At 45.7% G+C, this 27044-nt stretch overlaps 1 protein-coding gene across 6 annotated transcripts in view; it reads left to right on the plus strand.

Annotated features, from left to right (window-relative positions):
* The window catches only part of LOC107381579 (multiple epidermal growth factor-like domains protein 11), a 120171-nt gene that overhangs the window by 26813 nt on the left and 66314 nt on the right, over positions 1-27044 (plus strand). For all 6 annotated transcript variants that reach the window (XM_054731976.2, XM_054731970.2, XM_054731974.2 and 3 more), the window contains exons 2-5: positions 800-945; positions 6797-6898; positions 7117-7217; positions 13540-13632. In XM_054731976.2, the coding sequence (XP_054587951.1) occupies positions 830-945; positions 6797-6898; positions 7117-7217; positions 13540-13632 (412 nt within the window). In that variant the 5' untranslated portion in view covers positions 800-829. The remainder of the gene's footprint in view (positions 1-799; positions 946-6796; positions 6899-7116; positions 7218-13539; positions 13633-27044) is intronic.

The raw sequence follows: 27044 nt of genomic DNA on the forward strand, positions 1-27044 counted from the left end.
ATGAAGATGTGAAAAATAAGAATAAAGAAACAAAAACTGCAAAGGAGTAAATAAACCAATCCCTCATCCATTCAGCATTCATCCGTGGGGCAGCAGTGACTCAGGAGCTAGAGCGGGCTCTCCAGTAATGAGAGGTTGCGGGATCGATCCCGGCTCCCACCAGAGAATGCTGCTGTTGTGTCCTTGAGCAAGACACTTAACCCACCTTGCTTGCTGCTGGTGGTGGGTGGTGCCTGTGCTACGATGTAGCTCACCACCAACAGGGTGTGAGTGTGAATTATAGTGAATGACTGTGTTGTAAAGCACTCTGAGGGGAGGACTCTAGAAGGTGCCATATCAAGTACAGGCTATTTACCATTCATATATAATTCATCCATCAATCATTCACTCATCGTTTCTCCACTCATTCATCCATGTTTGAAATTTGTCCATCGTCTATTCATCATCCACTCATCCATCCATCTGTCCATCCGTCCTTGATCTACTCATCCATCAAAGCATCCATTCACTCTTCAGTGCATCCATCACCCTCATTCCTCCCTCCCTCAGAACGGGTTTTTCTTGGTACCAATTAAGATTCTGCTGCCGTATCTTGTTCCAGTTATACTTTTTTACCTGTCGGACTGAGTTCTTGCCACTCTCAACGCCTTCTGAACCTTTTAACCTGCATTTAAAGCTCCAGGAAATCTAATTCCGTCTTTATGTGCAGCTGAATGTTCTGGATGTTTGGACCTGGGAGTCACAAGAACCTGAGTGATTTAAATCCAGCTCTCCTTTGTTTTCTCTCTGCTTCCTGCAGGACGGAGGGAGAGGGAGGAGTAGGAGGAAGATGGGGGTCGTTGGGGTCCCTCCCCTCACTCTGATGTGTCTCATCCTCTTCAGTTTCATCCCTCTGGTGCGGCCCCTCAACCCGGATGACCCAAATGTGTGCAGCCACTGGGAGAGGTAGGTTCTTCTCTGAAATGCTGCAGTGAACTAATGGACTTCCTGCCACAAATCAAGGCTGAGGGGTTTGCCAATAATCAGATGCAGAAAGGAAAAGGTTTACTGCGGGGACACATGGAGGCTGTAAATTCTGAGCGGCTGCAATGTGGTCCGACCCGAAAAGGCACCGTGCCATTTCTGATGAGAGCCAGTGGAGCTGCTGTGATCGATGGGAAGTTTGAAAATGGATATGAGCTCTGATGATGATTATAGTTTTCACTTCTGACAAAGGCTGTGTGTGTGTGTGTGTGTGTGTGTGTGTGTGTGTGTGTGTGTGTGTGTGTGTGTGTGTGTGTGTGTGTGTGTGTGTGTGTGTGTGTGTGTGTGTGTGTGTGTGTGTGTGTGTGTGTGTGTGTGTGTGTGTGTGTGTGTGTGTGTGTGTGTGTGTGTGTGTGTGTGTGTGTGTGTGTGTGTGTGTGTGTGTGTGTGTGTGTGTGTGTGTGAATACAAGTATAACAATGATTATTGTGTTTGCTCAAGTTCAGAAACACACTACACTGTGACTCTTCCCCTGAATAAGAAGCACCTGAACATTGTCGTTGGTTCTGGTTCAGGTCATGCAAAGTCTGTTTTAATCTACTCAAAGCAGCAGTGTCAATTTCTTAGAATATTTTATTAAACAGACATGCGTGGAATATGACACGTCCACTTGTTATCAGACCCTTAACACACTTTTATATTCCTTTTTTCTATTTATTTATTTATTTAAACTTTATTGTTATTGTTTTTGAATGCTTTGTAATTCCGACCAGACACGGAGACAGAGGTGAAAGAGAAAGGAAAAGACAAAAGGTGGGCAGGGGGTGGGGGGGTTCCACAAAAATAAACAATAATGAACAAGAGTCTGCTTCTAGACCTACAGAAAAAGACAAAAAAAGCAAAAGAACAAAAAAAAATGGGACACAACAACAATACAACAAGATCAAGCTATCACTGCGTCAACTTGATGAAGAAATATATAATCAACATTGTTTAACTGAAGAATCACACAATAATAAATCACAGTGCATTAAGTGCCCACCATACTCTTAAGACCTGTGTTTAATGTGCCCAAGCCCATACTTTTGAGAGCACCATGTGAGCACTTGTGTGTGTACACGCACTTGCTTATCAGTGTTGGGCAAGTTACTTCAAAACTGTAATGCATTATTTATTACTTGTTACCCTCATTTTAAAGTAATTCATTACATTACAATATTACTGATTTTAAAATGTAAGGCATTACACTACTTTTGCATTACTTTAAGTTACTTTCACCAAAACAACTTCAGTATGAATCTGGTAATGTGACGCTCAGTGAGCTCATGACATATATGTGGAAGGTGATGTGGTGTCTGAGCTAGGGTTGCTGTTAAAAACAGTCAGATATAATAACAGTGTTTTAGAATGATTGTTTATTAAATAAAAGCAACAACAATCTGTACTCTCAGCATGCTGCCATCTTATAGGGCCATCTGAGCAGGGAGTGAGGTGGTGGGGGCTCCAAGCCTATATTTGCCTTGGTCCCCAAATGCCTTGATACGGCCCTGGATGTGGGACTGACTTCTGGGGCGATCTGATTCTATCACATGTGTAAATATTAAATGCTTATATGTTATTGCTTTTCACTGGTAAAAATGTGTTTTGGGGATAAATCCACCTACTTTTTTTCTTTTCAAGCACTTTGTTTTGTTTTCTTGATTTTATTAGAATAATTTCCTGCCCTTTCTCTCTCTAACCTTCCTGCATGCTGCATGTTTTCTCCGTCTTCCAGAAAAACTGTTAACTAGATTTCCTACTTTCTAACTAACCAGCCAAAGGGATCTACCGAACGCAAAAAAAAAAAATAAATAAAAGCTTCATATGCGCTGCGCTCCAGCAGCAATGAGTTGAAATCACCGGGGCACAGATTATGAAGTCAGCTGAAAAGTACATGAAGTACCAGAGAATACGGGCGGATATAAACGATCGCAAACGAATTATTTTGTTTTGGTGGAGCGATTTTGTTAATATAACAGCGGCCGTGCGCAGGATGCAGCTGTAGTATTTGAGCCGTTACCGCTGCGTCCTCTCTGCTCATAGAATGCCCGCAAAGCTGAGTCCATAAATGATGTCATATATGTGGATACTGGATCTTTTTTCAGGCTTCCCGCAATTAGAATTTTTAGAAAACCCACATCTTGATTCTGGGTTTAAAAATGTATTGTAATTACCGCGTTACTGACAATTGTACAGAGTATATATTACCATTTTCTTTCCCTGTAATGCCTTACATTACCACATTACAGCAAAAAGCAATGCATTACAGTAATTGATTACTTTTGTACCGCGTTACTCCCAACACTGTCGCTTATGTAAGGTTTCTCTATAGTAGCGTCCAACAGAGTGTGAGGGACCACAGATCTGCCCCCCCCCCCCCCCAAAAAAAAAAGATGCGTAGGAGACGGGGGGAGCTCCAACCAGCAGCCGGCAGAGTCCCAGGAGATATCAGCGGCAAGCCCACAGGCCCGCCCGCGGCCTCACACCCCCTCGCCGGCCGAGCCCGGGACCCAGCGACCCGGGACCCAGGGGCGACCACCCCCGCCGGGGACCCAGCAGAGTCCAGGGACCCAGACCCCACCAGCCAGCCACCGGGATTGATCAGGCAGATGCCAAAAATCTTAAACCCCCAGACCCGGTTGCCACGAACACTCAGGCAGACCAAGGCACAACCCCCCACACCAGGTGTGGCAGGGGGAGGGGGGACGAAGATCTATATCATCAAAAGAAGTTCCAGGAGAGGGGAGGAGTCAAAGGCCCCACCTGACATATACAGTCATACACAAACACAGTCACACACTCCCTCCCTCATGCTCACACATGCACATACAACCCAAGACTTACAAAAATGCACGCCGGACACCCACTCGTGCTCCCCGTACACACCCTATTCACTCTGGTCCCGGTACTGCTGAACATTTGGTACAACCATCACCGGTAACCAGAGTTTGACCCTTTCTGCTGGGGTGCTGATGAGCAGGCTCCCCCGCTCAATGCTGAGCACAGCATCCCACCACCCCAGACCCCAACCAGATGGCCAGATCTCCCTCCTAGCCTCCAGCCCCAGGAAGCCAAGCAACAACAGAGGTGTGCTAAGACCCCTAGTCTCCCTCCGCCTGCTCCAATATAGCGTTGTGTGATCATGAGGTGTATTCCATGGCTGTGGTGAGCGGGCAGTGCGGGCATCATCCGGCCTATGCCAGCTGATGCCACCGCACCACCCCACTTACACCCTCAGCCCTCGTTGTCTAAGTGTGGTTTAAAATTGGGAGTGGGCACTGGCACCCGAGAGGAGGCTGAGATATCCCCCTGCCAAATGCCGTTGAATGTGCTCACTCCCAAGGCCCTAAGTGTGTGTTTGTGTGGAATGTCATCAGTGGAAGTGTATAAGGTGCAAATAAAATTGGGGGGCAGGTTGCCACAGGAATGCGGTTTGTGTGATGATGTGAGGGAGCAGGAGGAGAGAAATATGCGGGGTTGGGGAGGAATGGCTGGTTGGGCTTAGCCCTCCAGGGAGCCAGCTCCCCTACTGGCCCCAATAGGCTCCTCTGTTGTCAAATTGCCACCCAGGGCATGGAGACCCCAGCCCATCCTGCCAGGGCCCAAAGCAGCAGCATTACAGAGCCTCACGGAGTCCGAGGGCACCAACCCAGCCCCACCCCAGCAGAATATCTATGCCCATCCCTGCATTTGCACAACTTCCAGAATATATAAGACATGGGACATCCAGGTAAGGTTGGGTCCTCCCCCTCCTGGACCTCCCCCTCCCCTGTGATGGGACAGCAGAGGAGCCAAGGTCTACCCAAGGCCCCCGAACCTGGGCCAGGCACTGCTGCATGTTCCTGCCTTCTTCCCAGCAGCATACATGTCAGGACCCGACCCCCAAGGCCCCGCCCAGATCCCCACACGGGGCCGGCCACCCCCAAACCCCGAGCCCCCAGGCCCCCACCCAGACCCGCCTAGGGGCAATGCAGCTGCCAGGCAGTGACCCATAGTCGCCACCAAGATGCCCAAGGGGCGCCACTCACAACCGCCAGTAGTCCACCCCCCGAGGCAACCCAAGCACCTCCCGAGGGGGGCAACGGCCCCCCAGTCCCAGACACCCCCAGTGAACCCACCTCCAGGGAACATCCAGATACTCCAAACTCAGACCCCCCCCCACCCACACCATCCCGCAGGGCAACATCAGCAGTCCCCCACCCTCGCTATGTGATGGAACCGATCAAAGGAGCCCAGAGAGATTGATTTGAAGTGGAAGCAGAAGCTAAATCAAGTGTAATATGATCTAACAAAAGATTTCTAAACAAACAAACAAACCACCAGCTGACTGGTTTATATCTCTGGACTCCTCAATTACCAAATTCCTTTGGCAGGATAAACCTCCACGAAATAGCTTAAAAACGCTTCAGAAGACCAAAGACAGAGGAGGACTGGATCTACCCAACTTTTATTATTATTTCTTAGCCAACAGGCTGCAATATATACCAAGATGGTTGCAAGATAACCCACTAGATTAGTCTTGGTTAGACATAGAACAGACACTTTGCAATACGACAGAGCTTTCAGACTTACCATTTATTAGCTCAAGCATAAGAAAACATGAAGGCTTCAAAAGTATTAGTATCAGCACCTCTCTGACAGCATGGTGGGAGTATCTAAAAATGACAGAGTCTTCACTAGTACCATGCAGACGCACACCTATCTGGAATAATCCTGATATTTTGCAAAATAATAAAATGAGGAACCTTCCGGACTGGAAAAATAAAGGAATCCTATACCTGGAACACATATATGAAGGACTGGACTTCATCCCATTTAATAGAATAGTCTCCCAATTTGGAATGGATAAGAATAGCTTTTTAGAATATCACCAAATTAAATCTGTAGTCAAACAAAAATTTAAGCTCAATAAAATAGAATTACAAACACCACCAAGGGTATTAGACTTCTATAATCTCAACCCCCCCCCCCCCCCCCAAACTACTGTCTAAAGTATATAAGACACTGTCCAAAATAGACGATAGAATAGCAATCCATATTGAAAAATGGGAGGTGGATCTATCAGTCAGACATGACCAGGACTTCTGGTCCCAAACTTGTTTAAAAACGTTTAAAATGATCAGACACCCCAATTTACAATTAATTCAGTACAAAATTCTACACAGAGTACACTATACAGGTCATCGGATGTTCAAGATGGGGTTTGTGTTGTCTGACACCTGTACACACTGCACAAACATCGTTCCTGACAATTACATTCATGCACTGTGGTCCTGTCCACCTGTTCAGGAATTTTGGGGTAGAGTGTGTGAAGACCTGTCAAAGTGTCTGAAATGTCATATCCCAACTTCCCCCTATCTTTATTTACTGGGAAACCTGGACGATGTCCCGATTGAAACATCTGTGGTTCACGTGGTTCTGACTGCCATATGCATCGCTAAGAAAACTATCCTCTTGGATTGGAAAAATAGAGAAACTCTCTGCATTAACCAGTATACAACACTTTTATATTCCTTGAAAAGCTAGCGAGCTCACGTTGCTGCTGCTGCTGCTTGTAGATTGTGATTGTTGTTCTTCAGCTTCCAAGAAAGAGGGACGTTGTTATGGTAACCAAAGTAACAGTGGATAGGCTAAATATTACATCAGTTAGGTTACTGGCTAACTCTATTATATTAATGTGTTGTGATCTAGCGGCACTACCTTTGTGATCTGCTGGTTGATTGTGATCGCTGTATTGTGCCATTAGAGGAAAATTTGACGTTTTCTTGATAAAACTGTGATTGTTGTGCTGCAGCTACGCGGTGACCGTGCAGGAGTCCTATGCCCATCCCTTTGACCAGATCTACTACACCCGCTGCACCGACATCCTCAACTGGTTCAAGTGCACCAGACACAGGTCAGAACACTTTTAGTCTTGGTTCTGATCCAATCAGGTTCTTCTGCCTAAAGCAGTGGTGCCCAACCTCTGGACCAAGGACTGGTACTGGTCTGTGGGTTATCTGGAAACGGTCATAAGAAGCAGTAAAACTGGAGTTTTCTTAATCTGTATTCAGTGATTCTGACAGCTATCACAATAACATTTAAAACAGTGTTTCATGTTTTAATCTGATCCAGGATCAGCTATAAGACGGCGTACCGGAGGGGCGTGAGGACCATGTACCGGAGACGCTCCCAGTGCTGCCCAGGGTTCTTTGAGAGTGGAGACCTGTGTGTCCGTGAGTGATGTCATCACCTTTACATGATTAAATAGGATTTATTATCTGTGGTGAGAAAACAGGACAGAATGCGGCTCCAGAGGTGCCTCTGCTTAGGTGAAGCACATGTTAACATCTGGAAACAAAAGTCCCCCCCCCCCCCCCCGCTCCCATCATTTATTTTTAATTCTGTGTGTGTGTGTGTGTGCGTGCGCGTGCGCCTGTGAGTGTGTGTAATTGATATTTTTTCTTTAGACAAGAAATAATAACCTGTAATATTGTGGATGATAGGACATGATTTACCTCTAGATGGAAATGAAATTGTTTTATATTACATATTATTACATATATAACAAATAAATGTGCCTGTGCTACATTTGACACATTTATCTCTACCTCTATAGATAGATAGATGGACAGATAGACAGATAGATGGATAGATAGATAGATAGATAGATAGATAGATAGATAGATAGATAGATAGATAGATGATAGATGATGGATGGATGGATAGATGGATAGATGGATAGATGGATAGATGGATAGATAGATAGATAGATAGATAGATAGATAGATAGATAGATAGATAGATGGATAGACGGACGGACGGACGGACGGACGGATGGAAGTTTAGGATTGAGGATTCTAAAATCTTTTATCCTATTTTCTGTGAAGGGGTTGCTTTTAAACTGATGTTCTTCATTAGAAGAACCTCCTTAGCTTCTGTCGTCTGATCACTTCTTTTCTCCCCTTCTTCCACCTGATGCTCTGGTGGAGTTGTTCTGGTTCCACTCAGGAATAGATCTGTATGGCGATGGTTGGAGGAGCCATCGGATCCGGATCAATCTGGCCTTCAAAACCAGATCGATCCAGCCGTCAGACATTAATCAATCCGGCCGTTGGGTCCGGATCAATCCGGCACTGCCACAAATCCATTCACAGTTAAATCTGACCTCGGAGTGTTTGTGGAGCTGGAGTCTGTTAAACCTGAAGCTGTGGTGTAGCAAACCACTCGTGGGGTTCTGCTTTCATCTGAGTAAACCGTGTCGAGTCAGATCATATCAGGTGTGTGACGTTTACCCTAACCCTAAGCACAACCTGCTTTTTTCAAAATAAGAGTTCACAAATGCAATAAAAGCTTAATGATCCGTTTTGTTGTTGTTGTTTAAACCAGACGGACTTATTTATTATTTTGTCCTTTCTCATGTTCTTATGATCATCATAATTATTATTACTAATATAATTTATACATTTTTTATATTTATTATTTTTTTTATTTTTAACTCATTCTCTGCCAGCTGTTTGCTGATCAGAAAAGCCCTTCGCTGCCATCGTTTCTCAGTGTTTTTTTAAGAGTGACAGAACGTTGCGCGCTAGGATGATGTCAACACCAAAACAACCAAAACAAAGCGGAGACTCACCTCTTACATCTTGAAGAATCCGCGCTTTTCGAGCTTTATCCGCTCTTTCATAATCTGTTGTCGAACTGCGATCGGCAGATGCTTTTTCGGTTGGCGCCTCACTTTTTTTTTTACAGCAGCGTCCCAAAACGATCTCCTAACGTGGATGTTCTGCTTCCTGATCACGTGACCTGTGGCGTATGCGAATGAAGATCGGCTTTAGAGCTGGGATGTTTGTTCTCACGGTGCGGGGGCTCGTTCCGACGCCCACACAGTAAAAACATGCAAATGACGACTTTAGTCATTATTGGCAGTGAATGAGTTAAAAGGTGGGGGTTCAGAAATACCTTCAAACAAGTATATCGAGGCCATTTATAATCATCAGTGGTTGATTACAATCGGGCTGATAAATAAATGTAAGTAAAACTGGAGCCGGATTCGGGAGCAGCTGGAATCTGTGTCAGCATCCAAGAAAATGTCTCCAGTTCGCCTTTATCTCCCGATGAAGCTGGATGAGTGAATTTTCCGACCCAGATGATGAAGTGTTTGGGTTTGTCCCTGAACAGAGAAGGAGTATGCATACCCCATTGCTTGTAAACAACTACATCAGATTTTGCCTCAGGACTTGAACCAGTGACCTTTGGCTCCTTTGTGTGAAGCTGCGCATTCATGAAGCGTCCCGCTCCGACTGGCTGAGCATCCTCAATGCGGAGCAGCATCTCTTCATCCTTAACGAGGACAACGGGCCGGGACAGGACTTCTGTTGGATGCGTCCTATGACCGGGGCTAATTAGAGGCTTCCAGGAGGAGGAGGGCTGATAAGATGGTCTGGTTACTCTTCTCTCTCCTGTTTTATCTGAAACTCTCAGATGAACACATGAAGGATTCATTCAGTTAAAATCTGTTTCATTTTAAGTATTTTTGATTCTGAGGTCATTTTGTGACTTTATTCCTTCATCTCCTTCCTCTTTTTCTGTCGCCCATCTGACCTTTGAACCCATGCAGCTCGCTCTTCTCAGACCTCATCAGACCTCCGCCAACCTGTGACTTCACCTTGCTCCTCTTCATCACTACACCCCCGTTTCCCAGCTTTTATCGACACACATTAACAAAAAGTCCCATTTTCGCTCTAATAAAATGTTGGGTAAAACTTTACCAACAACCAGACTGAATACAAAAAGATGCTTAGGTGAAAGGTCAAACCCTTTCATTCGTGGAAGCTGAGTCGAGATAAAATAAGAAGTCTGGTTAGATTCAGAAAACAATTTGAGCCTAAAAGGTTTAGTTTGACTCCCATTTTAGGTTTTCTGTTTTGGTTTCTGAAAACCAGAGAAGAAGAACATGAGAATATCTCAGCCAGGTTCAGGAGGCTCAGCGCGGTGCTCCATTACTCCCAGAACTCCTTTAGAGTGAGGAGAGAAACCTCCTCCCCCTCCTGACCCCCTCCTGCTGCTGTCTCTGAGGAGTCTCTGGAAGGGTTCCACTTAATGGTTCTGGAACCAAAACCAAAAGTCAGAGCCTCAGTTCAGCAGCTTCAGGTTGAAGAAGAAGAAGAAGAAGAAGGAGAAGGAGAAGAAGAAGAAGAAGAAGAAGAAGGAGAAGGAGAAGGAGAAGAAGGAGAAGGAGGAGAAGAAGAAGGAGAAGGAGAAGAAGAAGGAGAAGGAGAAGAAGAAGAAGAAGAAGGAGAAGGAGGAGAAGAAGAAGGAGAAGAAGAAGGAGAGATTAATGATTAATGTTTGTGGTGAAACATCAGATAATGTTCCTGAAGGACAATCCAACCCAGAGGCAGATGGAGGACTGATTAAACCAACAGAACCGGGTCAGAACTCATCCTTCCTCAGATCCGTTTCACACCCTCTGATTGTTCTTAGGGAACGTCGGAGTTTCAGACTCCTGGAGGTTACTTTTTCCCACCAACGAATCCTAACAGCGACGCCTTGCTGCTGCGTGATAATTAGTGAGTGGGTCTGAGAGGCCGTGTGAAAGTTCTGCGGCTTTTTACAGCCTCGTTCATAAAAACGCAGAGATGTTTGTGAGAGCAGCTGGACAGGGTGTGGAAACGGGCTTCAGTTCATCAGGGATGTGGCGAGAGCTTCTGCCTGTTTCTGGTTTTATTCTCATCACAGGATCAGAGGAAACTTTCAGCCTCAAACAGAAACTCTCAGCTGATTTTGGTGTTTTTATTTTAAAATATCGCAAAACATTTTAAGTTCAGAATCTCTTTGTCTCATTTCAATCATTTTAAGAAGGTCAGACTTATTCCTGCTGTTGTTGGTCGTCCCTTTCTCCTCGCAAGGATTTCTTCTTCTCCCGCCTCATTATTCGATAACGACAGAGTGACACTCAGCAGCGTGCCGCCTCGTTTATTACTCTGCGATAGAGTTGTTTGTTTGTTTTCGAGCTGGCTGATAAGACCTGGTGACTCTGGGCTCTAAGTTCACGTCATGATGAAATATGACACCACGAGGTGAGAATGAAGGTGAGCGTGGTCTTATCGGCTTCCTTTTTTATCAGGAGGCAGCAGGAAGCATCTCCTCACATCCGGACAAGGTGTTCTTCAGCTGCTAAATAAATAAATACATACAATAATAAAATAAGTTGTGATGAATGAATGTGTCTCAGTCAGAAACAAAACTGCTGATGGATGACTTCCCTCCCAAACACGCTGACTTTTATTCTGAAGGATCTGAATTGAAAGATTATATTAAAATAATAAAACAATAAAATCTCATCAGCTGTAGTTTGAGTTTATTTGTATTTATTTGACTAGAATTGGTGTCTGATTGTGGGACCTGAATCAGGTACAATGGTTTGTGGAGGAATAAACCACACCTCAGGTTTTCAGGTTTAGATGGATTAATCAGGTTTTAGTCTTTATATTGTCGTCTTCGTCTTCCTCCGCTTATCCGGGTCCGGGTCGCGGGGGCAGCATGCCAACTAGGGAGCTCCAGACCGTCCTCTCCCCGGCCACCTCCACCAGCTCCTCCGGCAGGACCCCAAGGCGTTCCCGGACCAGATTGGAGATGTAACCTCTCCAACGTGTCCTGGGTCGACCCGGGGGCCTCCTGCCGGCAGGACATGCCCGAAACACCTCCCCAGGGAGGCGTCCAGGAGGCATCCTGACCAGATGCCCAAACCACCTCAACTGGCTCCTTTCGATCCGGAGGAGCAGCGGTTCTACTCCGAGTCCCTCCCGAATGTCCGAGCTCCTCACCCTATCTCTAAGGCTGAGCCCGGCCACCCTACGGAGGAAACTCATTTCGGCCGCTTGTATCCGCGATCTCGTTCTTTCGGTCATTACCCAAAGCTCATGACCATAGGTGAGGATTGGGACGTAGATCGACCGGTAAATCGAGAGCCTGGCTTTCTGGCTCAGCTCCCTCTTCACCACGACAGATCGGCTCAGCGTCCGCATCACTGCAGACGCCGAACCAATCCGCCTGTCGATCTCCCGATCCCTCCTACCCTCACTCGTGAACAAGACCCCGAGGTACTTAAACTCCTCCACTTGAGGTAGGACCTCTCTCCCAACCCGGAGTTGGCAAGCCACCCTTTTCCGGTCGAGAACCATGGTTTCAGATTTGGAGGTGCTGATCCTCATCCCAGCTGCTTCACACTCGGTCGCAAACCTACCCAGCAAGAGCTGAAGGTCAGAGCTGGATGAAGCTAGGAGGACCACATCATCCGCTAAAAGCAGAGACGAGATTCTCCTGCCACCAAACTCGACACACTCCACACCACGGCTGCGCCTAGAAATTCTGTCCATAAAGGTAATGAACAGAACCGGTGACAAAGGGCAGCCCTGGCGGAGTCCAACCCTCACCGGGAACAGGTCCGACTTACTACCGGCTATGTGGACCAAACTCACGCTCCTCTGGTAAAGGGACTGAATGGCCCTTAACAGAACGCCACCCACCCCATACTCCTGGAGCGTCCCCCACAGGGTGCCCCTGGGGACACGGTCATAAGCCTTCTCCAAATCCACAAAACACATGTGGATTGGTTGGGCAAACTCCCATGCCCCCTCCATCACCCTTGCAAGGGCATAGAGCTGGTCCACAGTTCCACGGCCAGGACGAAAACCACATTGCTCCTCCTCAATCTGAGATTCAACTATCGATCGGACCCTCCTCTCAGTACCTTGGAGTAGACCTTTCCAGGGAGGCTGAGGAGTGTGATCCCCCTATAGTTGGAACACACCCTCAGGTCACCCTTCTTAAAGATGGGGACCACCACCCCGGTCTGCCACTCCACAGGAAGTGCCCCCGATGACCACGCAAAGTCATGCCCTGGGGGCGGATTAATATTGTTATTATTTTAAATTAATCATCCACAATTGTCTGACAGGTCATAAGGAACAGGAATCTGCTGTGTGTGTGTGTGTGTGTGTGTGTGTGTGTGTGTGTGTGTGTGTGTGTGTGTGTGTGTGTGTGTGTGTGTGTGTGTGTGTGTGTGTGTGTGTGTGTGTGTGTGTGTGTGTGTGTGTGTGTCTGCTCTGTCTTCTCGATCCCCAGTGAGTCGTGGAGGATGGCTGCTTATACTGAGCCAGGATTCTTTGGAGGTTTCTTCCTGTTAAAAGGGAGTTTTCCTCTCCAATGTCGCTGCATGCTTGCTTAGTATGAGGATTGCTGTATAGTCACTGACGCTAGTCAGTGACTTGATGCAATTTGCTGGGTTCCTTATATAGGAAACATTATTTCTGATTGGCTTAATGAACTGTGAATTGGAATGTTTATTATGTGAAGTGCCTTGAGACGACTCTTATCGTGATTTGGTGCTATATAAATAAACTTGAATTGAATTGAATTGAATTGATGCTCTCACAAAGATGAAGTTTGGACCGGATCAGCATCCTGGGGTTCTGGGTTCTGCTCAGCCAGAACCTGCTGGTTCTTGCTATAATTTCAGGTGTTTTGTGATAATTTGTGTCCTTGTCTCCTCAGCGCTGTGCTCCGAAGAGTGTGTCCATGGCAGATGTGTGTCTCCTGAAACCTGCCAGTGTGAGCCCGGATGGGGCGGACTGGACTGCTCCAGCGGTGAGTCCGTCTCCTTAATGAGCTGCAGGTATAGAGAACAGGAGAACCAGCTGGAGAACCCAGGCTGGACCTGAGTTCTGGCCCTACAGCAGCCCGATCCGTATCAGATCAGATTTACTCTTCAGGCTAAAACGAGGAGTTTTATTTCAGCAGGAGTCTCATTTGTGGTGTTTGTATCCTAAACAAACACACACACACACACACACACACACACACACACACACACACACACACACACACACACACACACACACACACACACACACACACACACACACACACACACTATGTTTACTTGTTCTTATTGCCTCCCGCTGGCTGACACAGAGGTTAGGTAAATACAGCTCTTAGGCTAAAGATGAAATATTGATCAGTCAGAAGCTCTCTGTCTGGGGAGGAGCTAAAAGCCCACAGCTGGGTTCAGGTGGGTCCAGGTGAGCCTGAGAGTCTTTTTTAAATTTATTTTTTAATTTGATCATAAACTAAAAATCAGTGTGCACGAGGATCATGTGCACCTCTCGGTTAGCTGAACTAACAGCCCATCACCTGCAGAGGACTGTCTTAAAGATACTCCACATACCGTCCGGATGGAAAAGTGTTTTTATCTCCTTCCTGTTTGGACTGGATTGTTGTGAGGAATCGGATCCTCTGGTTTTGTTTGTCTCACGCGGGCATGGGCGTCGCACCCGTGGGGGATGTGGGGGATTCAACACCCACACATTTCTCATTGAGATCGTTCAACACCCACACTTTTCCAGCCGTTTTGCTCACCTCCACACCAGTCTGGTTTCTCTACATCGCACTCACTCCGTTTGCCTCATTTCCTTCTTCCCCTCCCTCTCCTGTGTCGGCGTCGGCTGTCGGGTTTAAGGAAAAACAGAAGAGAGAGGGAAGAGCTCGACTGAATTCATAATTTTACATCTTGACATTAGCTGTACAAACTCTGAGTTTGATAAAGTGAAGAACAACAATTTGCAGAGGTTTATAACAGGCGAGGCGCCAGGTTTTCATTTTTGGGTGGGCCACGGCCATTTTGGACGGACCTTAATAAGCAGTGACTTCAGTGAAGCAGGCAGGTTGCGCTAGAAAATTTCGTTTAAAAAGACGTCATAAATTCCCCCCCCCCCCCCCCCCCCCCCCCCGTCATTTCTATTTTTAAAATATGAAGTAAAAAGTCCCAATTTAATTTTTAGTCATTTTTCATTTATAGGCACCAGAATGCATTACCTGCACTTCTAATATTTACCTCTCCACGTAGGACTCTTTCATAAGGGTACATGCACACCAGTAGTTTTTACGGTTATTCATGGGGCGAAATCTCCGACATTTTTGAACAAAAAAAAAATCCATCTTCCAGTAAAAGCAACGCATCCAGCCCACCTCTCCAAATGTGTAAAATGTGCATCACAGCCGCTAGGCGCGCCGTGCGCACCATCAGCTATGTCAGCCCAGACAAGAGCAGAGCAAATAGAGAAAGAATAGAGGATAATTCTGTCTGGATGTGGATGGAGATTAAATTTTACAGCAACCTGATCATCATTTAAATACGTAAACCATCACCTGTCTTCTAGTCCACGCTATCAGCATTATTTTAATTGGTGTGTGAGCGTTTGTGTTTGCGTGTGTGTGTGTGTGTGTGTGTGTGTGTGTGCGTGTGCGTGTGCGTGTGTGTGTGTGTGTGTTTTCCACTTCAAACACTGGTCTAACCAACCAGACCAGCGTGTCCAGTAACACATTAATGTTACAATTAAACAGTTTCACTTCATGTAGGCTAGGAACATTTCACCTGCTGTGGCCCGACCGCTTCTGCTCCACATAAACTTCGTGCGTGATCAAATATCTCTACAGGTGTTTTATGAGCTGAAGAGGCTATTCTGTCTCAGACTGGATGCGTCATGCGTCTCCATATTGGAGACGGGAACAAGCGCTGTTCAGCCAAAGTTTCATAATCAGCGAACATTTTTCCAAGTGACACATCCCTCAGAGAGACCGGCTTTCCAGACCGCTTCAGTGCGAGGAAATCTTATCGCATGCGCCGTGGTTCTGCGCTGCGAACCCCTCTACAGATCTTCAGCTCACTGTCCACCGTGTGCGCTCCGATCCGCGCTGAGCACAGTGTCCAGTATAAAGCTCTGATGTTCTGATGGGAATCATTTCTTGATTGATTTAGTTACCTCCGCGATGTGCCTAATGATTAAAATGTCAGCTCATCCATGCGCATCAGTGTGCGTCGGGGTAATTCTTTCAAAACAACCAACATCCTTGAGTTTATCCATCAAAATAAAAGTCAAATGTAAATATCTGTAACCTGCCATGTAACAGTTTTGCCTTCCTGTGAAGATTGTTGCAAAGAGAAACAACTAAACTTTATTAACCCCAGAGCCACGCGCACTGCACTGTACGTCGTGACTGTAAATGAGGGGGAAACGATTGTAAAGTTTCATTCAGTACAAACTTTAGTCACACCAATCTAACGAGACAGAGCCTGGATTTGTATTCTGAACACTTTAAACATGTTTAAAATGGAGACATGCGTGACGCGTCTATAATTCGCACCTGCTCCGCTATTATGGAAATTAAACTAAGATGAATAACATGAAATTATTTTAGGCACAGACAACATCCCCCACACTTTTGAAAATCTTGCAACGCGCCTGCACGCAGGTTTGCCAGTCTTTTAATCTGCTTCATCTCAGGAGAGTATTGTGGTTTAGTCGGAGTGGCGTGGAGCTGGTTTGGGTTGGGGGTTCTGATTGGTGGAGATAATGTTCCATGCTGGGTTGATGAGAAAATGTTTGAAAAACCTTCCCAAATGAAAACAGAGGAGACGGATTCAAGCTTCATCACAATGACTTCATCACTTCTATTGATCTAAGAGCTCATCTAGACTCGGTATGAACATGTGATGATCCAGGATCAGACCTGGATCAGGCCTCTGTTACCCGGTGAGCTGCAGCAGCAGAACCTCTGTTCTCCGGTCCAGTAGGACAGAGACAATCATGGACAAGCAGAGTTGAGGACAGTTGTGGACGAATGCTAATGAAAATGATCACATTCTCCTCGGGTCGTGATTATAATGAGAGTGTTTATCAAAGGAACCACGAATCAGATAAAAGAGAGAATTCTGCTGAGAAACGCTTTCAGATAATAAAGATTCTTAATCAGTCAGATGGAAACAAACTGCTGCTGAGGCAGTTTAACAGGTGACTCATTAGGAAACGTTCACCGTCAGGGCGAAGAACATAACCAAACTTCTGGTTTCTTTATTAGCTTTGGTGTCTGATTTATCCAGTGTGGAACATCAAACAGGAATTCTAGTTCTGACGTGGACTAAATCTGAGGATCTGGTGTCGCACCAGATGGCAGAAAATCACCGAAGTGACCAAAAACATAGTTCCCAGTGGGAACCCTGGGTTCCTCGTCTGGAGAAGACAAACCATGGAAAAACACAGCTGAAGCTCAAACAGCAGAGAGGAGAAGATCTCAGAACCCCTCAGTAGACAAAACAAGAGTCGACAGGAAGTGACCCTGAAGTCACACTGGATTATTTATAACAATAATAGATTAAAGTTCTGTTGTGCTCCAGAACGGTTTCGGTTTCTCCAACATTGTTGAGCTACAGCATCCCCCAACGAGGATGGAGCCAGATTCTACCTACTCCACCTCCTGAAGCTCTCCATCAGCTCCCGATTGGCTCTCAGCCAAGTCTCTCCATCAGTTTTCCACTTGTCCTTGATTGAATTCTCTATTATTCATAACGTTTTCTCTGGATTACAATCACCCATCATCTGAACCGCTTCATCCTCACTAGGGTCTCAGAAAGCGGGTGTCTCCATCGGTCTCCAGGTGAGAGGCGGGGGACACCTGGACTTATCTCCAGTCCATCACAGGGACACACAACCAGTCCCGCACTCCCTCACATTCAGGGACAACGCAGAGTCTCCCGTTTACCCTGACATAAAGGTTTCAGGTCAGCAGGAGGAAACCAGAAAAACCCACGTATGTAAACTCCACACAGAAAGGCTGCCGGTGGGATTCAAACCTGCAACCAGGCTGCTAGCCCGTCAGATGGATGGACTATCTGGGGTGGATTTTCTGATAAAGTCTCCTCAGTCTTCCTCTGTCTTTTTCTGGTTGTTATTTGAACATACATGACGACCTCAGTACAGATTTCCATTTGTCGCCATGGAAACCACCAGTGTCCTAACACAATACATTAGCATGCCTTTTTTTTTCCTGACAAGTGGTGAGCAGCTTCTTCACTTGTTTGCTCCTGTAATGGATGAACTTTGACCATCAGACAAAGAAAAGCGGGGTTTACTCCCAATGATACGTTTATTTAAAGACAGGAAGTGGAACAGATCCCTTTTTCTTAGAACCTCGTCATAATAACAGAAGAAGGGTTTGGATCCTGATGATTTTAGAAACCTCTCATTTCATTTCCTGAGACGCAGAACCACAGACCCAAATGGTTCTGGGTGAGAGGGGAACAATACCACCTTAAAGAATTGGGCTTAAACGCAAGAAAGAGATGCTAAAAAAGTTGGTGTTTAAAAACCAAACAAAGAAATAAAGAGAAAATAGAACAAATACCCCCATGATCAGTAATAATAATTACAGACGCAGGTTCAATTTGTAGAAGTTAGATAGTAAATGTTTTAATTAAAAATATCGGATTGAGATTATTGTCTAATTCATTATTTAAATGTTATCATAATGACAAAAATCAACTGTTTAGTTTATGACTGTGTTGAATGTCAACCATTTTTCTTTGGTTTGACAAAAAACACAATTAGGATTTTTTGCCACATAAAACAGCTGAGAAATAAACAGATTCTGATATTACAAATTGATCTTAGAAATTAAAATATGACACATTTCTGGACTGATGTAGCATTCGGCTGCAGCCCTGGTCCTCGAGTCTCCTCCTGCAGAGACCATCAATACTCGGAAGAACACGCTTCTCTCCGTGTCCTCGCTGACATTCCTGTTGAAGGAATTCCTGTCGGGTAATGCAAGACACCGTTCCTGGGTTTTATCTCCTGGAGCTTCCTTATCTCCTGGTGCCACTCTGCAGCTCAGCTGATCCAAACCGATCCGTTACAAAGCAGCTCCGCTTTGGCTTGTTTGTTCTCTCAGACTCAGCAGTTCCATGCTGGACTCCCCTCTATCGGCCTCGTGTTCCCAGGTTTTATGGATCTACAGCAGCTGTTCCAGCTTTTACATGAAGGACAACAGCTGAGTGTTTCCAGAAGATGCATCACATCCTAGCTAGAGCTGTAGTCATGCATTAGGAGCTGGTTTGGCTCAGATTTTGGACTTAAATCAGTTGAAATGTCCTGATGAAGACAGTTTGTCTCCAACATGAGTTGTTTAATGCTTACCTCACTAAAAATATTATTAATGTTCCTTATAACCGTTGTTGCTTAATATTCATGAGAAATTCAAAAAAAGGCCCCTTTTCTTTTTCCATGTGTGGGCGTTAAAGCCATGCTAGATCGGATCTTTTATTTGGAATCTTTTACTAAGTTATTCATAAACTATTTGTGTTCTGCCAGCTCCAGATTTAAAAGATGATTAGAATCAGAACTTTAGTTTTACTGGTTTTAGTTGGATCCATAAGTGATGAAACGTCCCACTAAAGTTAAAAAGTTCTGGGGGAAAAAAAAAAGCTTCATCGCGTCTCCCAACTTGCTTTAGGAAACTCTTGTTCAGGAGGTGCAGGAGATAAATTACCAGGAGGAGGAATTCAGCAGCAGGTGAAGGAGATTACGTCGTTTGGAATAAGACCGGAGCCTGACGAGGCGACGGCTTTGATTTGAACGTGACGTGTTTCTAGAAGAAAAGAGTTTTCAAAGCCCACCGGTGGCTCTTTGGTCCTGAATGGGACAGGAAGGCCATCCGTCCTTAGGGAGACGAAAGGAAACCAATTCAGCACCATGGAGAGCAACTGACTGGAGTAAAGGAGGCGCAAAGCCCCCATCAGGAGCTGATAGGCTGTTCTAAGCTGAAAGAAGAGAAACCCTATGGGAGCAGTTCAGCTGGGCCTTTCATGGTGATTACCTCCATCAGAATGAGACACCAGGACTCACTCATTCACACTAGTTAGTGTTTTTATCTGAGAGGTCACAGAGTTCAAGGACTCCAGCAGGAGAGCTGCTGGTCCGTCTCAGTCCCACGGGACACCAGTGGTGGAATACATTTACCTTTCCCGTGGAAAAGTCCCAACAGAAAGTTCAACTAATGGAGTTAATTAGGAGATGAGTGGATGGCTCTGCTATCAAACGGAGCATTTGATGAAGGTGTCATCTGTTTGGACGTCCATCTGCCTGTTGTTTATCTTTTCTCACAGCTGTTTGAAGATTCAGGATTTATTTTTCTCTCTCGTCTTTTCTGCTCGCTGACAGAAGTGGACGTGGTCTGAGTTCGTCCCCGTGGTTTTTTCATTAGCTTCCATCCTCTGCTGCTTTGTGGCAGTTTGGTTACCTCTTGTGTTTTTAAACATGCATCTGTGTCCGCTCATGTGCCAGATCCGTGTGGCGCAACCATCCATCCCTGAAGGCCTTCTCTGCAGTCCATCCAGAACAATGATCAGAACCACCAGAACTCAGAAAATACACTGTGTGTGTGTGTGTGTTTAATTGCCTGTGCATGCACGTGCACGTATGTGGAGGTGCGTGTGTGCATGTGTGGGTGCATAAGTGTGTGTGCGTGTGTGTGAATGTGTGTGGGTGAATCTGAGTGTGTCTGTGCATCCACGTTTGAGAGCGTGTGCATGCACGTGCACGTAATTGTAGGGGTGCATGGTTGTGTGTGTGTGTGTGTGTGTGTGTGTGTGTGTGTGTGCTTTCACGTTATTTTCATGAATGAACCAAAACCTTTATAATTCTACTATATCCGACACTAAAGGTTGACAGGACGTCTTCATTCCTTCGAGGAACGATGTTTTTATCTTCCTGTCGGGTTGGGGTGTGTTCAGAACGTTAGTAGCATCTATGCTAGCTGCGTTTTTGTTTCTGTTTTAAAGCAAAACTAAATTCTGCCCACTCCCTGCTTCTAAAGGTGTGTTTTTCTGTTCAGTTTTAAAACTTCTTATTAAAAGTGAAGATGTGAAAAGTTCTGAATGATTTTCTTTTTAATGGAAACTGCGGGGAGCTAAAGCTTTTGGTCTGTTTATGCGGCTGAACTCAACACTTTCTGCTGTAATTTAGTCTCCAGCTGACCTCAGAACCGTTTCTGCCTTTAGCTTTATCCTCGAGAGGAAAGGCCCAGATTTGTGTTATTACCCGACCTTTTGCACATAAATCTTCTGTGGTTGTAGAACTTTAATCTGTACATCGTGTAGGCTGAATGAAGACTCCTGTGGGGTGGAGTGACAGCTTTAAGCTAGCTGCAGCTTCCTGTGCTTCCTAACTTGTCCCGCCTAACTATTTTTCTCCGACTGTGTACCATCACAGCCAGTTTGTGTCTTTTTTAGTCACACGTGGTGCTGCTGCTTCTGGGAGGTTAATGAAAACCCTCTCAGATGGTCTCTCAGGACATGAAAAATTCAGTCATGCTTGTAAAATGATTAGCTCCTCAGAATTACAGCGTGTTGGTGTTTCTTTATTTCAAACCTGGAGCTCCACGCTTTACAGCGTTATGTTCAGAAAAAAACTGAAAAGGGCTGACTCCATTTAAAATTAGAATGCACCGAGAGAAAAATTTTATCCGGCTCGTCTTTGTTTTGATTCTGTTTTATTTTTAATCTAAAGTCGAAGCTTTTGGCTCCGTCTCTCCAGCCCTCCTCTGCCTGGTCGTGCACGACTCTGAACTCCTGCTGCTCTTCATTAGCATCGAGTTCATTAGGCAGCTAATACCTGTTGACTGAGTTGGAGGAGGTGAAACTGTGAGGTCAGCCGCCGTTAGCGGGAGCGTCCTGTGGGTTCTGTCCTGCTCTAAACCCCGTTCAGGAAAACACTCATGAAAAGTGTATATTCTATTACCCAGCAGATGGAGTTCAGCGAGTTGTTTAGAGCAGCGCTGCTGGAGTTTCTGTGCATGAGAGACAGCAGAGAGGAAGAGGTGGACCCTGGAAAAAAACCCCACCTGAAATGTGATGTCTGAATATGTATAGGCAGTGGCAGCTGCCCCTTTATAATCCATTATAAGCATTCAGTTGAACAGTTGGAAAAGGCCTACAATCCTACAACACTCTCCCTCTCCGAATCAGCAGATTCACCGACCAATGAGTGAATTTGCAGCCAAGTTGGGCGCTAATACCAGCGTATCACAGACTTTAGATTATCCTATGGTGATTGGCCAAAGCAACCCCCGCCCTTAGACAGACATGTTTTTAACACCTCCCACCAAATAGCTTGGAGCAGCTCATTTTAAAGATTTTCTTTTCAGACAAAAATATGTAGAAATGAAGTAAAAATTACATCCTGTGGTAACATTTGGTTACTGCAACCACTTCACAACAACTCTCAACTCAGCTTTTTGCAGACCGTCATCAAATTACAATTGTCGGCGCTGCAGTATTAGCTCTCAGGAGACACGACACCCCCACACTCTGACTGACACCTAAGTCGATCCAGGTCGATCTTATTGTAATAAGCTGGGAGTCTTTATCCTAGTTTACATGTGCGTTAGAAAACTGGCCTCCGACATAAAGACTGTTCCACTCCGGTACAGAAGGTGTGTGTGTGTGTGTGTGTGTGTGTGTGTGTGTGTGTGTGTGTGTGTGTGTGTGTGTGTGTGTGTGTGTGTGTGTGTGTGTGTGTGTGTGTGTGTGTGTGTGTGTGTGTGTGTGTGTGTGTGTGTGTGTGTGTGTGTGTGTGTGTGTGTGTTTGCACATGTGCGTGTGTTTGCACACATGCTTCTGCGTGTGTTTGCACACATGCCTCTGTGTGTGTGTGTCCATGCGTGCCTGTGTGTGTGTTTGTGTGCATGCGCGCCTCTGTGTGTGTGTGTGTGTGTGTGCACGTGTGTGTGTGTTTGCACACGTGCTTCTGCGTGTGTGTGGATATGTGTGTGTGTGTGTGTGTGTGTGTGTGTGTGTGTTTGCACACGTGCTTCTGCGTGTGTGTGGATATGTGTGTGTGTGTGTGTGTGTGTGTGTGTTTGCACACGTGCTTCTGCGTGTGTGTGGATATGTGTGTGTGTGTGTGTGTTTGCACACATTCTTCTGTGTGTGTGTGTGTGTGTGTGTGTGTGTGTGTGTGTGCATGTGTGTGTGTGTGTGTGTTTGCACATGTGCTTCTGTGCATATATGTGTGTGTGTGTGTGTGTGCACATGTGTGTGTGTTTGCACACATGCTTCTGCGTGTGTGTGTGTGAGTGCACTCATGCCTCTGTGTGTGTTTGCACTCATGCCTCTGTGTGTGTGTGTGTCCATGCGTGCCTGTGTGTGTGTTTGTGTGCATGCGTGCCTCTGTGTGTGTGTGTGTGTGTGTGTGTGCACGTGTGTGTGCACGTGTGTGTGTGTTTGCACACGTGCTTCTGCGTGTGTGTGGATGTGTGTGTGTGTGTGTGCATGCGTGCCTCTGTGTGTGTGTGTGTGTGTGTGTGTGTGGGTGCACGTGTGTGTGTGTTTGCACACGTGCTTCTGCGTGTGTGTGGATGTGTGTGTGTGTGCATGCATGCCTCTGCGTGTGTGTGTGTGGGTGTTTGTGTGCATGCGTGCCTCTGTGTGTGTGTGGGTGCACGTGTGTGTGTGTTTGCACACGTGCTTCTGCGTGTGTGTGGATGTGTGTGTGTGTGCATGCATGCCTCTGCGTGTGTGTGTGTGGGTGTTTGTGTGCATGCGTGCCTCTGCGTGTGTGTGTGTGTGTGCACACATGTGTGTGTGTTTGCACACATGCTTCTGCGTGTGTGTGGATGTGTGTGTGTGTGTGTGTGCCTCTGCGTGTGTGTGTGTGTGTGTGCATGCGTGCCTCTGCGTGTGTGTGTGTGTGTGTGTGTGTGTGTGTGTGCAGTTACGTAACTAGAGGTTTGTGATTGTACATATTCGGCGTCCTTTTTTCACCCAGAGGTTTTAGAGTGTGTTCCGTTCACCAAGGCTGCAGCTCCTCTGGATGTTTGTCCTCCCACTTCATTCAGGTCCTGAGTGATAAAACACGGTCCAAGGGGACGCTGATTGTCCTGCCTGACACGACCGCAGCCTCACACATGCACATTCACAGAGCGCTGATGAGCTGACTTACTCTGCTGCCAAGTCCAATTAACAGCTACAGCAGCATCAGCATGCCCTCTGTGTTTGGTCAAAATTAATTTACCAACAAACTTTTTAATCAAATTTCTCTCCTGCCCCTGAGGGCGAGTGGTTCTGCTCCACCTGGCGCCGTGAAATCCCTCTCCTCTAATCGGAGGCCCGGAGCAGCTGGGAAACATCAGTTTGTCTGCAGTGTTGTAAGAAAAGTGACCCTTCAGTGTTTTGTGCAGGTCAGGTACATTACAGCAAAAAGCACCAGTCTCAAATGTCACTCTGGGTTTTTATGTGAAATTCTGATATTCAGCACACATTTCCTGCCGTTAAGAGAGTCGGACAGTCTCGTTCCTCTTAGGAAGTCTTTTTATATCAATGCAACACACTCCTGCAGAGCTTCAGATGTCATTTATTTTATATGTCAGAATAATTTAAAGTGTGAGACGTACACTCGCTGCCGATGTCTCAGTTTCCTGTAATGAAGCAGCTTCCGTCAGTCAGTGAGATCCTAAAACTACAAGCACACTCGTCACCATGTGGACTCCAGCTGGATGTGAGTTAGAGTCCGTTCATTACTGCTGCTGATTCGTAAAGCTTCCTTTTTACTGCTTATCCATTAATCAGCTCCCATCACGAGCGCTGGTCTGGATTTCCACCTGCAGCTTTGCAGGATTCAGAGCTGCTCAGTTCCACTAAAAATCACACTTAGGATGATTTAACACGCTCGCTCATTGAATTCAGAAACACGCAACATTTATTTCTCCTCTTCAGACTAAAACACCACTCTGTGGTGCAACTCGCCGAAATAAAAGCACTAGATAGTTTATTATGGTCTGTGTTTGCGTTACCATTGTTCAGCTTTGTTTGGTTTTAGATTTTGAATTAAAAAGCTTTTAGAATTAACAGTTTTTTATTCTTAAAAACACACATTTTTTATTTCAGACGTTTTCTGGAACTGCGGCCTAGTCCACATGTAGCCGGGTTTTTTTTTAAAAACGAATATCCGCCCCTCCAAAAACTTGCATCCACACCATCTTGTTTAAAAAAAAAAACTCTGTCCACACGTACCCGGATAAATGCGTTGTTAAGGACATGCCAGACCTGTAGGTGGCAGTACTTCCCCCGTTCTTAACCTCGTCCTTCGTCTGTGGTCTTCCGCAAGGAGCAGTAATTCCGCTTACAAAAACAAACAAGCAGAAAGCGCTTGGACAATTGATAAAGCGAGCGCAGCTCTGAGGGCATCCATGCTGTCGGCTAGTGTAAACACAGGTCGCACGCGTGATGTCAGCATTTTTTTGTCGCGGAAAGTGACGTTGCGGACCTTAAAACTCCGGTTTTGTCTGTCCACACGCAGACACCCAAAACGGAGAAAACGCAGATCTTCACTTTGGCCGGAGTTTTTAAAAAGATCTGTTTTCGTGTGAAAAAAATCCGTTTTCGTGTGGATGACAGGCCAAAACGTAGAAAAATATCTACGTTTTGGCAGATCCCCGGCTTCGTGTGGACAGGGCCTGAAAAAATACCCAGGGTGTCATCGTCTGTGTCTCTTTGTGTTCCTCATGTGTCCCCTGGTCTTCAGCCCTCCAGATATTCCCTCTCAGGTCCTGTGTTCCTTCAATCTCCCCCAGTCACCCCTCTGCAGTTTTTTATAGGTTCAGCTTCTCATTTTATTAGTCTCTTTAGTATGTTTTTTCCACAGGTTTTTTGTAGTTTCCCTTCCCCTTAGAATATAAGTTAATTGGTCTCACCTGGTTCTCTCTCCACACACCTGCAGCCCATCTGCCTCCCATCATGCCCCAGTGTTTTAGCCCTGTCTTGTCTCAGTGTCTTGTCAGTCCATTGTTTGTTTGTCAGCGTTGTTTGGTATCTTGTCTCCATGTTTTTGTGCTCCAAGTGAGCTTTTGTTACCTGGCCTCTAGGTTTTGTGCTCTGTCTGAGCTTTTGTCCTCCTGAATCAGGATTTTTGGATTTTTGGCTCCCTGCCTTTGGATTTATTTTGTTCATCCTATAAATAAAAGGAATTTTTTTCTTTATATCAACTCCTGCCTCGTGTCGTCTGGGATAATCTGCATTTTGGGTCCCAACCGTCCTCAAAACGTGACACAGGGTCCACATTTTAAGGCGACCATCATCAGCTGTTTGGTGATAGTAAAACCTTGATGTCACTAGAACCGATATGGAACCACCACGATGGTCTGAAACCCTTTTTAGGATAAGAACCGGATATTTCTATAAAATTCGGACGGCGTAAACCCTCATGTGGGAGTTGGATCAGCAAAAAAGGGGGAAATAAATCTGAGATATAAAAACTTCCTGACTAAACTCACAAGTTTGTGGAATATTTCTGAGAGTGAAACGGGAAGCTTCAGATGGTGCCCCACTGTTCAACCATCATCTGCTCTGTGGTTCAGAGAAAACCGTCCCAAATGTCCCACTGGGAAAACTAATGTCCTTCCTGGTTTCACGTCTCCGTTTCCCGCTGAAGTCACTGAACTTCCTCTTCACATCCACGGTTGTTGTGGGAAAAGCAGAATGTAGTTTTCAGAAGGATTCATGCAGCTTCTACAAGAGCAGGTTGATTTATTTCATCAGTGATGGTTCAGTTTTATTTACAGGTTTGGTCACAATTCTGATTAAACTGATCATTCCTGAGACAGACCCTCACACCATCATTACTCCATTTTTCTTTCTTTCTTTCTTTCTTTCTCTCTCTCTCTCTCTCTCTCTCTCTCTCTCTCCCTCTCTCTCTCTCTCTCCCTCCTTCCAAGGTCAACGTTTATTTCTGTAGCACATTAACAGTTCACACTGCCCCAACGTGCTCTACAACAGAGCACAAACAATAAAACAGTAAAGAACTTAGAATGTGGGTGAAATAAAAACAAGAAAAACATCTAAAAGAAAACTCCAGCAAGTTGTTGATCAGAAGCAACAAATATTTGTTTTTTCCACTCAGAGAATTTCCGGCTGCTGTTTTCACTTCTTTTCTTTCTCATCAGTCATCTGAGAGGAAAGCGTCTCACCTCAGAAACCTGATTACTTATTTTCCTTCTCGTGGCGTGGGAGCCCACGCTGCCGGGCACCGTGGCGGACACGCCGTTACAGATTAAAACCATTCACCTCTGCTTTACTGACCTCCTCCTCCCTCTTCCTCTCCCTACCCTCCTCCATCTTTCTCCTCCCTCCGTTTTCCTCTGTCTCTCTTCACCCAGACTAATTTTCAGAC

This window comes from Nothobranchius furzeri, chromosome 9, assembly GCF_043380555.1.
Source record: "Nothobranchius furzeri strain GRZ-AD chromosome 9, NfurGRZ-RIMD1, whole genome shotgun sequence".
Taxonomy (NCBI): Eukaryota; Metazoa; Chordata; class Actinopteri; order Cyprinodontiformes; family Nothobranchiidae; genus Nothobranchius; species Nothobranchius furzeri.